This window comes from Molossus molossus, unplaced genomic scaffold, assembly GCF_014108415.1.
Source record: "Molossus molossus isolate mMolMol1 unplaced genomic scaffold, mMolMol1.p scaffold_m16_p_4, whole genome shotgun sequence".
In the NCBI taxonomy this organism is placed as follows: Eukaryota; Metazoa; Chordata; class Mammalia; order Chiroptera; family Molossidae; genus Molossus; species Molossus molossus.
In genome coordinates, this window is record NW_023425377.1 from 24,657,681 (window position 1) to 24,671,156 (window position 13,476).

The 13,476-nt window shown below is 37.6% G+C and overlaps 1 protein-coding gene across 1 annotated transcript; it reads right to left on the reverse strand.

The window, feature by feature from the left end:
- Positions 1 to 8,621: 8,621 nt before the first annotated feature.
- MARCOL (MARCO like) lies at positions 8,622 to 13,267 on the reverse strand. Its single transcript, XM_036281624.1, is given in 3 exon segments — positions 8,622 to 8,941; positions 8,944 to 9,438; positions 13,219 to 13,267. Coding segments are annotated over 3 exon segments (864 nt in total).
- Positions 13,268 to 13,476: the final 209 nt, after the last annotated feature.

The following is a 13,476-nucleotide window of genomic DNA, read 5'->3' on the forward strand; positions in this document are numbered from 1 at the left end:
TAGACAAATGGAATACAAAGCTGTGGTACATATACACAACGGAGTACTACACAGCTGTAAGAAAGAAAGATCTCTTGTCCTTTGAGACTACATGGAGGGACCTGGAGAGTATCATCCTGAGTGAGGCAAGCCAAACAGAGAAGGATAAGTATCATATGATCTCACTTATTTGTTGAATATAATGAACATAACAGTCTGAGGAATGGGGTAGCCCCAGAGATGTGGAGATGGGGTACAGACTGACAACCCCCAAAAGAGGGGATGGTGGGGGAGAGATAAACCACAGAACTTATATGCATGTATGTATGAACAGTGGACATGGAAAACAAACTGGGGACAGGGTGGGGAGGGAGGAGGAGAGGGGAATCTGTGGGGGAAAAGGAGAAACATCTGTAACAAAAATTAATTAATAAAAAAGAAAAGAATAAGAAATTCTCCCCAAACAAAGAGTTACATCTAATAAGCCAATGAAGTACAGAAAATGGAATCACAAATAACTAAATTAATCTAGATGAAAAAAGAATATAACGTAATGGGAACCAAACAGGAAGTTATTGACTAATAGAAAATATATATTATGATTATAGTTGTAAACTTAACAATATAAATAGACACATTAAATGTAAATGGTCTAAATATCCCCAATTCAAAGCATAAATTATAAGATTGCATAAAAAACAAGAAAGATCTATGCTGCCTACAAGAGAAACACATTAAGCACCAAGATAAAATAGATTCAAATTCAAAAGATAAGAAAAAATGTAGCTTGATAACACTGATGAAAGAAAGCTAGAGTAAGTGTATAAATAAAAGACAAAGTAGATTTCAGAGAAAATGATATTATCAAAGATGAAGTAAGTCATTTTATAATGATAAAGGGGTCAATACATTGACAGTATTTTATACTTTTAAATATTTATGAACCTAATAACAGAGCTTTTACATAAATGAACAACTAATAAATCAGTGAGGAAAAACAGACAAACTCACTATTTTAGTTTTGTTTTAGAGATATCAATGTTCTTTTCTCAAAAATTAAGAGCACAAGTAGCAAAAATCATTAAGGCTAAAGAAGACTGAGAACATTATCAACCAACTTAACTGAATCTATGATTATAGAACAAATAACTTAGCCACAGAATAATTATTCTTTTCAACTACACACAGAAGATATACCAGGATAGACCACATTCTGAGAGTTAAAAACAAGACACAAAGTACTAAAGTGGATCAAGCCATTCAAAGTATGTTCTTGTATCAATGAAGTTAAATTAAAAATCCCTAATAGGAGATATCTGAGGTGTTCCCAAATATTTGAGAATTAAACAAAACACTTCTAAATAAGCCATAGGTCAAAGAAGTAACCTAAAAGGAAAATTAGAGTGTTGTACTAGGACTAGTTCCTGCCAAAGGAATCAGACACACGACCATTATCCAGCTTAGATGGAATAGGGGAGGCAGACCTCAATCAATAATGCATTCAATGACAAGTGATGTACGTTATGAAGAAAAAGTATATTGTGTATTTAAAGGGTTATATTATGTATCAAGGGAGACAGTGGATATGGTTTGGAAGTTGTCTCTGAATAAAGTATACTTAAAGTGCTAAACAAAGACTAAGGTGGGGCATGGCATGGTGTGTTGAGTTGCTGAGAGGATGAAATGTACAAATAATCTGTTTGAAGGAGTCATGAAAATTTCCAGAACTGGAAAAGAAAAGCCCATCATGCCTAAATTACAGTTTAAAAGGAGAAGTTTAGTACAAGAAATATTTTGATACGCTGAATGTCTTGTAGGTCAGGTATAGAATGTCCCAAATATTAGGTGCCCAAGGGTTATAACCAGGGATAGCAGTAGTGGCATGATATACTTCACATTTCAAACAGATCACTTGCTGCTCTAGGAGGAATGAATTAGAAAGATTAAAAGTAAAGACAGCTACCTGGCTTTGTTGTCTCAGTGGTTAGAGGGTCAGCCTAAGCACCAGAGGGTCACTGATTTGATTCCAAGTCAAGAGCACATACCTGGTTTGCAGGTTTCATCCTGGCCTGGTTGGGGAACATTCGGGAGACAATAAATCAACATGTCTCTTTTACATGGGTCTCCATCCCTCTCTCTCTCTCTCCTTCTTTGCACTCTCTCTAAAAATCAATGGGAAAAAATATCCTTAGGTGAGGATTAAAAACAGGAAAGATACCCAAACCATTTAGGGATATATCACAGTGTCTCTTAAAGAGACAATAAGATACAGGCAATTAAGGAGAGAAGTGAACAGCACCTGTTTCTCTGGCACTGTCTTGCATTAGTCATTCATTGATTCTTTCATTACAACAATCTTTATTAAGTCCCTTCTGTGCATCACAAAGGCTAAAATATTCTCCTCCAAGATATTCACCGTATATTTGATAGTCCATGAAAGTCTTTTCATGTGACTGTCACCAAATGCCTCTTTGATAGTATAGCCTAATTATCATAAACATACTCACTGCAGCTTGAACCCCTGAATAGTTTTCTGAGATACTTCTAATGGTAAACATATAGAAATAGCTACTTTTGGTGGTGTGTGTGTGTGTGTGTGTGTGTGTACAAACAAACAAACAAACAAAACACCTGGGTAAATACAGAACTGCATTACATCATTTACCTTTAACTATTTTTTTTAAAGTTACAAATTTTGTCCATGCAATGAAATCAGTGTGTCTAGGCTGAGGTCTATTTGAGTCTAAAATGTATTGTTTCCTAGGCATATGAAAACTAATTGAATGAAACTAAACTAACCTATTAAATACCAATAGCAACTGCTAAGTGCTGAGGAATTTTCCAACATTAAATTCTGTTATTCCTATGAATATATGTGTGTGTGTGTGTGTGTATATATATATATTTATATATATATTCATTCCTCTCTGTTTAATCTTTCATTAAATCAAATCATAAGGAAACAGCCTTGGGGTACTCTACTGGAGCTGTACTAACACAGAGCTAAGGTTTTTTAGGTCCTATCAATTTGAGTTTGGGATTGAGTTTCCTGCTGAATCTTTATATTCCATGATCCAAATGCATGAGAGAATTCTCCAATTGACCTCTGAGTTGTAATCATTGCCAGTTAGATATGGGATTGAATGCCCTTAATAACATGCTTTTTAACAACCTGCATTTTCCTCAACTCTAGCTTTCTGCATCTTCCTCACTTTTCCAGACCACAACTCTCTATAACACATTGGACTACTATTATGTTTTTCTCCTTGGATGTAACCACTTACTCTGTCTGATACCCCAATTTTTCTCTACACTTTGATGTGGTCCATCTGCCCTTTTCCACTGTCGGTGTTCCTGCTATGTGTGTTGTGTCGGGTCCATTTATTTATTTATTCCTAATATAAATTACTATCTAAATTCTCTACTGCCAAGTAGGGCTCCGGTGGGTGTAAAAGTACGTGCATTCTTCTCTGAACTCTGTTCAGTCTCTCTGCTGTCATTTTCATTAAACCAGTCTTTCTACCAGCTCTGATCCCACATCATGTTGGGACTTTTTCCTTTTCTTGAGATCCGTATTGCTAATCAACATGATTAATATTCAAATGAGATCCTAATCATCTGGTTTTAGACTATGCCAGACCTAAAAGAACAATTCAGATAAATACATTAAATTTGTACATTTCTGTATCTGTAGATTAATCTTTTAAAAATCTATCTGTCTTCATGTATCCTTTTAAGAATCTAATGATGCCCTGTCCTGTTTGGCTCAGCGGTTAGAGTGTTGGCCTGCAGTCCAGAGAGAGCTGGGTTTGGGTCTCAATAGGGGCGCGTACCTTGGTTGCAGTTTGTCCCCGGCCCTGGTTGGGTCGTGTGGGTGGCAACCACTCAATGTATCACTTTCACATTGATGTCTCTCTCTCTCTCTCTCCCCCACACACACTCTATCTGAACAAAATATCAAAAAATGTCCTCGGGTGAGGATTTTAAAATAAAAAATCTAATGAAATCTTTGGACACCTTAAGAAAAAATTACACGGAGAATTTATTTTCATACGGTCCCAGGATCTTGTGAAGCCAATCAACTCATCCTTAAAAAAATCTTAAATCAGTTTCATATCATGTCCAGAAACTGATACCATTGTAAGAAATCCAGTTAAATAACAGGGAAGGAGCCAAGGAAAGGCAAGTATTATAGGCATGCCCAGAGAAGTCTGGGTGATGTGGAGAGGGTGCTTGCCTGTCAGTCACACCTGGGACTGGGTCATTGGCCAGAGCAGGCATGGACACTGCAAAGGCAGGAAGAGTTCAGATATTTAACCTCCTAAACAAAGAAGTTCCCTCTCACTTGCCCGCTGGGCTCCTGGCTCTCTTGCTGCAGGGGCACACATGGCCCACAACCATGTGGCCTCCATACACAATAGACTGGAACTAGCTTGATGCTGTGCTGCACCCAGCTCCACCACGGAAAATAAACTTTGGACACTGGCTTTGCTTTTAGCTCTGCTGAATCCCCAGCTGCATTTCTTCCAGGACTGGTTTAAGGGAAATGGGACTTTGCAAACTAAAGGATATAATTCCATGAAAATAAAGCTTTCTACCATACCTCATCCTCCTGTGGGGACCTCCAGAAATGCTTATTCCAGCGGTACCCCAAGAACCCCACTTTCACTAGCAACAAAGAAAGACAATCTACACAGTTCTTTAATAACAAGATCACTTTCATTAGAAACACCTGGAGTGTGGTTTAAAACTCTAGTGTGTTACCAGAGAGCGACAGCATAAGTATTTCTAATGTGGGGAATCTTTTTTTTTTACATGCAATTCTGAGATTTTTATACCTACTAGGGCTTACAAATTGCAATTATAGGTCCTGAAGTATCGGTCACTGCAGCCCTTTGGAAACAGATGTATGACAGACACAGGGTTTGGGGAAGTCTAGAACATAAATAATTCCAGAAATCATAAGCAGCTCTGGAACTGACTTTATTTGCAGCAGAATAAACTTGACAACAATGTAGGATCCATTGTATCTGTAGGACTCTTGCTGACCTCTGTCACACTCCTAGGGAAATCCATCGTTGAAAGAGAATTGAAAGTGAATTTTGAGGATCCAGGTAATTTGGTTGCTGTAAATGCTTAGCATTTTCCATTATGGCGCAGACTCAGGTTTTCATTACTCAACCTAAAAAAAAAAACAAAGCACAATAATAATGAGAGAAATCAAGGACCAAGTAATTGTGGCACCACCATAGAGAGAAAATGTGATTATTTACAAATTACATGGGATAAAGCAGGCCTAGGCTCTGGCTGGCCTGTTTCACATTGACTGTTATGAGAACCTGAGAACCTTGTACTGGTTCTTTCTCATCTCTGAGCCATATGCTTTATATATAAAATGAGAGAATAGCCCTGGCTGGGTGGCTAAGTTAGTTGGAGCATTGTCCCATATACTAAAAGGTTGAAGGTTCAATTCCTGGTCAAGACATATACTTAGGTTATGGGTTCCATTCCCAGTAGGGGCATGTACAGGAGGCAACCGATCAATGTTTCTCTCACATCGATGTCTGTCTGTCTGTCTTTCTCCTTCTCTCTCTCATACTTCCTCATTCTAAAATCAATAAATATACCCTCCAGTGAGGATAAAAAATAAGTAAATAAATAAAAATAAAAATAAATAAAATGAGAAAATGGGTGCTTAACTTTCAATGCTAACTTTTATGACTACAGGGGATGCTGCTTTTAACATTTATTTCTGCAATACCAACTTACCAATTATTTAATAAACTATGGACCTATCAAAAACAAGCAAGAGATGATTTTACCTCATTCCTATCTTGATAGATGAACATTCATTTCAAAAGCTGAGATATCTAACTCTTTCTTAGTCACATGTTCTATTTTAAACAGCTGTATAATCATCTAATTTTTTTGTAGATAAACAAAGTGTAATTGTTAAAGGTTGGCATGGCACATCGAATCCAACCATTAATAGTGTTATTTTTTTATTTTATTTTTTATCCTCACCCAAAGACAGTTTTGCATTTATCTTCAGATAGAGTGGGAGGGAGAGAGGGAGAAAGAGAGAGAGAAACATCAATGTGAGAGAGACACATCGAGTGGCTGCCACCCACAGGACCCCAACCAAAGCCGGAGACAAACCGCAACCGAGGTACATGCCTTTAGCTGAAACTGAACCCGGGTCTCTTTGTTCTGTGGGCCAACGCTCTAACCACTGAACCAAACCGGCCAGGGCCCTTAATATTGTTATTTAAGTTTAAAATATATTTTAGTAGTTTATGCTTGGGGACCTGTGGGATTCAAAGTCCCCTTTAACCTCTAACAGGTTTTCTTTGTTTGCTGTCTTCTATTGCACAAAAATGAAGGCTCCATGGAAGCAGGAAATTTGGTGTGTTTTGCTCACCATCGCACCTCCAGTGCCTGGTACCAGTGGATGCTTAATGAATATTTGGTAAATGAATGACTCAGTAATTAATTTCCTTCTACTTAAAAAGCAGAACATAACACATGCCCTCAGGACAAATTCCCCAAGGCGCTATTGAGAAACTACAAAGACATAAAGAAAAATATGCTTTACTCCCTTAGATCAGAACAGTATGTGCTGATCCAAAGAAACATCAAGTCCTCTTACCGTTTTGCTTCATCAAATATACAGCGGTTACCATAGGTTTTTCCATCAGAACCACAAACTGGTTTGTAGATAGAGTGACATCTTGTCGTTATAGTAGGTTTCTTGCTGCTGGCCCCGCCAGACTGCAGTAATGGGAAAGACCATTAGGCAAAGATGGGGGACTAAATTTAATTCTGATATGGTAAGAAAACAAATATTTATTGCTCATTAACTATTGATTAAGCGTTATAGTGAATCAATCATTTTGTTGATCCTTTGTTTTAGTTTAATCCAGGCAACAACATGAAAGAAGAGCACAACTTGCCCCGTTGTGTCACAGGCATACAGCGCATTTAAGTGACAAGCCCAAGGCCATATGTGGACTAAATACCCAAGCTGGAACTCAGACCCTGAGTTATCTCACTCCAGAGCCTTGCTTTAGTACATGTCAGAATACCTCTACGGTAATCCTTTGTAGGCAAGCCTTCCCCTACCTGAGAAATAATAACTAGGCGAAAGTTATACTGGCCAAACACACATGGTCATACAGTATTGAACCTTATTTCTTCTTGTTCCTTGAAATAAAATGAGGCAGGAGCTAGATTCATGCAGGGTCAGTTAAGCAGTGCCTGAAGCGTTTCCTCAGAATCAAGTTATAGAATGACAGAAGCCTATGAATATAAAGAAGCTTTGACCAGCAGATGGGGACAGAAACACTAAATGCAATGGTGATGACTTCCAATAAGTGGCTTAGTCTTCTTAGAGCCAAGGAAGAGGAACAAATACCTTGGTCTTTTCCATTGGTTTAGAGCTTATCATCTTCTTCATATCAGTCCATTACTTTTATTTCCACATTCTGTGTTGTGACAATCTAAACACTCAGAAACCTTCTGGTGGTGGCATTCAGGTCTGGATGGCAGTAATGTCCCTGAAAGATTACTATTTCATGCCAGCCAAGAGAAAAAGACCAAGCGGGACACATAGCTTTCATTTGAAAGGGAGTTGAGGAATGAACATTTATGAGATAAAAAATGAAGTTTAATTGAGATAGTGTTCTAAAAACACTTTTGGATGTATTATGTGAAGTGTCCAGAGTCATTCATAAATGCTATTGAGAGGCTGGCAGTTGGAAGCGAAACTGGGAAGTGAAAGCAATCACTGCAGGACTCAGAAGGCAATACAGGTGTGTTGGATGTGTACCTGTTTGCATGACAGCTCCCAAACACCAGGCATTTATCTACTTATCTGACCAATGGTTCAAGAGAATACATTCTATGCCTATGATTTTCTGAGATTTGGGGATTCAGGTTTGGAAAGAAGTGGTACTTTCTTTAAGAAATTCATGTTAACTGAATAGACAGGTAATTAATTATAAAGCAATAAAGTACATGGCACAATAAAGGATATCATTAGTTTTAGGAATATATTTGTAGAAAATCAAAGGATTCTGTGTGATGCTTATAATAGATGAGCCAGAGTGGCATGATATGGGGTTCATTCTTGAAAACTATTAAATGCTGTGCTCAGGCGTTTGGCTTTTATCCTCTAGAATCTAGAATCGAGGTAGTGTGGCTCTGAAGAACCTTCAGCAAAAGAATGATAGATCAGGTTTTTGATTTAGAAATACCACCTTAGTGGTCTGTAGATTATAGATGGGATGGAAATGAGCTTGAACATTAAATCTGGTAGAAGTGGGGCTCAAGTAAAGAGGGTTCGAGCTAGTCTAGTTTAGGTGGAAGGGTCTGAGTGGAAAAGAGTAGAAGGAAATGAGAGGTAGATGGAAGTCCATGATACTCACTAATCATCACAGGTGTATGCAAAAATGACCACCTCCAAATGTCCTGTCCTTTCATGGAATCGGTGTCATTGCAAAGTGTTTGTCATTAGTAGTGTATTCTGTTAACCGTTTTCAAATCTTGGAAAAGAGAATAGCTGAGATAAGTTGACCAAGGAAGAAAAAAGAAAAAGAAATGAACACAAACCTGACTCTTCATATTGCCATCCGAAGGGTTGCCTACATTTTTTCTTTCTTCTTGATTGTAAAAAGACTTTGGTTTTCTTTGTTGGTTAGACAGTCCTGGCTTCCCTTGCTGGCTAGCTGACCCTGGTTTCCTTGCTGGCTAGATGACCCTGATTCCCCTTGTTGACCAGAAGATCCTGGCTTCCCATGCTGGCTAGCTGACCCTGGTTTTCCTTGCTGGCTAGATGACCCTGATTCCCCTTGTTGACCAGAAGATCCTGGCTTCCCTTGCTGGCTAGATGATCCTGGCTTTCCTTGCTGGCTAGATGATCCTGGTTTTCCGGGCTCAATGGAGATTTCTAAACTACCTTTTGATTAGATTCTCCTGAATTTCCTTGCGACTCCAGCTGATTTGAAACTCCTGGCTTCCCCTGCTGTGGTTTTCCTTGCTGGCTAGATGACCCTGATTCCCCTTGTTGACCAGAAGATCCTGGCTTCCCTTGCTGGCTAGATGATCCTGGCTTTCCTTGCTGGCTAGATGATCCTGGTTTTCCGGGTTCAATGGAGATTTCTAAACTACCTTTTTGATTAGATTCTCCTGAATTTCCTTGCAGACTCCCAGGCTGATTTGAAACTCCTGGCTTCCCCTGCTGGTTAAAACTCTCTAGTTTCACTGGCTGGTGAGAATACCCTGGTTGTCCTCCCAGAATAAAGATCCCTGGTTTTCTTTGTGTGTTGCTATCACCTTTCTTATTCGATTCTGTTTGTTCTCCTTGAGGGTTAGCTTTATTTTTTCTCTCTAAGGTAAGTGCAAGTTCTGGATCCTCTTCTAGTTTAATAACACTTGTTTGCAAAGTCTGGGTTGAAGACCCTGCAATGATAAAATAAGCACAAGAATAAAATAAAGTTACTAACTTCAAGAACTTAACATCAACAGTATTCATTCCAAAATATAGTATGTATTTAATGCCGCCTTGATTTTTTTTAACCAAACCTCAAGACAGAATCTTCTTCCTATTAATTTTCATAACTTGAATATTTTGTTTCCTCCATTTCTTTCTTGACCATATTACATGGTTTCCCAAAAGCATGGGGTCAAGAAAGTTTTCCCCATATCGAAATCAGAGTTTGAATGATTTGAACCAGTCCTTCGTACTATCCCAAATTACTTTTAAGGATTTCCTGATTAATTAAACAGACTGATTCATGCCTTTGGTAAACTTTCTCCATATCACAGAACCCTTTCCTGTATTACCCATGTCATCTTACTGAAAATGTCATCAACTTACCAGATGCAAAAGTTGCCAAGCATGAGATATCCTTTCATAGTCTCTTCTCCATCTCTGGTATTTGCTTTCTGATATACTTTCCCACTAACCCCATTCCAAAGGCAGTGTTTTCCTTCCTCAAAACATACTTTCTCTCTTTCTTCTTTTTTTTTTAAATCCTCACCCGAGGACATTTTTCCATTTTTTTGTTCAGATAGAGTGGAAGGGAGAGAGGGGAAGGGAGAGAAAGAGAGAGAGAAACATCGACGTGAAAGGGACACATTGAGTGGCTGCTACCCGCACGACCTACCAGGGTGGGGACAAACTGCAACCGAGGTACATGCCCTTAGCGGGAACCAAACCCGGGTCTCTCTGGACTGCAGGCTGATGCTCTAATCGCTGAGCCAAATCGGCCAGGGTCATACTTTGTGTTTTGATCAGCATTATGTCCACCATTCCCCATAAAGGCTTTGGTATCAAATCAATCAATCATACTCTCTCTGGTGGTTATGTGTTTCTTTCTCTTATGGTCAAACCACTCAAGGAAATGGTAGATATTATGTGACTGTTTCTTATAACCTGTGTTTCAGAACTTATCTACTCTACCTGCTTCTCAAGTTTATTATGGAAGCCCACCTAATCTGTATATATGTGGTCATAGGTAGATATAGAGATGATAGATTTATTATACTAGATATATTATATATGTATTAGATTTGTTCAGCTTCTATTCTGAAATGAGTAGGGTCTAGACCACAATGAATAAGCAAATGGAATGGCTTTAGAGCTGTTAAGTGCAATATTCGTCCATTGGATATGCTTTTCTTGTACTGAATTTGGTAAAAGCATTTATTTTTGGCTTTTTTGCCTTTTCCATTGGATGATTCATCTTTATTCAGCCACCTTCTTAATTTGGGTTTTCATCAAAAGTTTTATTCAGGCTCACATTATTTTTTTTTCATGAGCTTCCTTGGTAATTTTTTTATCGCTTCTCCTCCTGGAGGAGGTGACATATAAAAAGTACAGGTTATAGCCAGAAAAACTGAAAAGAGATTTATTTTTAGCAGAGAAATGAGTGTATGCCTGAGTTTTGAAAACCGAACATTGTTAATGAACAAATACTAATTTCAAGTAGAAATCAGTGAGAATAAAAATGTGGATGAAATGAAAAAAATATATTGGTTGATCTATTCTTTGTTGTAGATTGTTTAGTTTTCCTAATAATACAAGGCCATACAAACAAATCGCATCAAATCCTAAAGATACAAAAAGATAAATAGTTTAAAGTAACTTTCCCTTTCTCTTCTGCTTCAATACTCCCAATTCCCTATTAGGACACAGTTACATTTACTAGGATTTTCTGTATTATTACAGATATCTCTGTATTTACAAACATAGTTGAATATATTTTTCAACATGATTAGTAGCCCCTTGTACATAGTACTCTTCTCCTTATTTTCTCCCATGAAATATGCATTGAAAACCTCTCTCTATTAATATACAGAGAACACCTTAATTATTGTCCCCAATGGCTGCATATGATCTCATTTGTTAAGTTTACAATGACTTATTTAACCAGTCTTTTAGCAATTACTTCTCTAGTTTATTTCCGTCTTTTACTATTATAAACCACAGTTTAATAAAATTTTTAATAATACATAATTTTTTATACAAGAACATTTGTAGTATAAAAACTAGTGGTGAAATATTTAGGTAAAATAAGAAAACTGAGATATGAGAATATGGTTTAACCACCTCTTTTTAAGTTAAATTTTTGTAAAATAATTATCTTCAGTTTTTGTTTTGTATTTTCCTCTTCTGATTTTACAAACTCTAAATACATGTTTGGCATTGCTGTATATTGTAACAGGCATTCCTGATTCTTCCATCTTTTTTGCTCTCTTTCACTCTCCAGACCCATATAACTACTATATAAGGCATTAATGTACTTTCTTCCAGCAACAAATGCCTGCTGAATGCATACAAATGTTATCTAGCAAGACATTGAAATACACAAGATATGCGGTGCCTGCCATCATGTAAGGGATTTTATCTATATGCATTTTCTCTCCTGTGAAACATATTTTTTCTCCTCCAATCCTATCACTTAGCTTTATATTCTTATTTATTTATTTTTTATTCTCACCCGAAGATATTTTTCCATTTTTGTACAGATAGAGTGGGATGAAGAGAGAAGAAGGGAGAGAGAGAGAGAAACATCGACGTGAAGGGACACATCGAGTGGCTGCCACCCGCACGACCAACCAGGGCCGGGGACAAACTGCAACCGAAGTACTTGCCCTTAGCGGGAACCGAACCCGAGTCTCTCCGAACCGCAGGCTGATGCTCTAACCGCTGAGCCAAACTGGCCAGGGCTATATTCTTATTTCTTAACTCTGCCACTTTGACAGCTCTCTAAATGACATCTTTGTACAACTTTTCTCTTATTTAGTTTATTTTTAATATCACTACAGACAGATATTTCTTAACAGAGTGTGTCTGATCACCTCTGTGCTCAATAATGTCAAAACAACTGCAATGCTTAAAATGAGAAGAGAATCATTGTTTCTTGTGTTCCAACTCTAAGCAGTTGAAGGTCATAGGCACTTTACTTTCATTATTTCCTTTCAGTGGGTATAAGAAAAGAATGGAGGTCATTTAGAGATAACTTGGGATAGTTTTCTTTATCCTAATTTATTGCCTTGAGAAATATCTTATCTGTGTTACTTATTATCTTGAGAAATTTACATTGCTTGCTGGAAATTTACATCTCTGAAAACAGACAATATAACTGTATTGAGGTAAGGAATAGAGAGAAGTATATTGAGTGGTAGGCACCTAAGAAGAATGCAAGTAATGGTGGCTAATGCTGGTATACACATGATTCCTGTAACAACCTGTAGGAATGGATAATTATTTCCATTCTGTAAATGAGAAAACTGAGGCCAGAATAAGTTAAATAAGTTACCCCAGAAAACATAAGTAGAAAATTGAAAAGCCAAGATTTGAATCCTTTTCTATTTGACCGAACAGCCCTGGATATCACACAAAAACATATTTTTTTTATGGAACATAAATTTGAGTATTCACAAACTCTCCTAATCCATTTAAACTGAATTTTCTTTGCAGTCTAATGGTTTACTTTTCCCATTCCCTTACCTCTGTTTCTCTTCAGCCACACCAAACTATCCACTGTTGGCTCACCGATCACTATTTTTATACCCTTGGTCTACATGTTGTCTGACATCACTTTCTTTCATCTCACTGTCTGATAGATACTCCCATTTTAAAAATGTCCAACACGGTATTACTAGATCACTGAACATTTCTAATTCTTTATTTTGAGAGTTGGAAGAAAAGTCCTTGAATGCAACTTTTCTTACCTGAGAACATGGCGCAGAACACGAAGGGAAAGAAAATGAACGCCTTCATGTTGCAGCCAGCTGTTTCCCACTCAGTTGGGTTGGACAGAGCACAGGGTAACTTCAGTAGATGCTTTCTGAATAAAGTATGCTTATCACCACCATGTTATATATTTGAAAAGTTCTCCACCCTAATTGCTAAACACGGTCACTGTGTTAAAAAAATTACAGAGTAACTTTGGCAAACTGGAAGGCGTTGCTTCTTGAGTGGATTGTCAT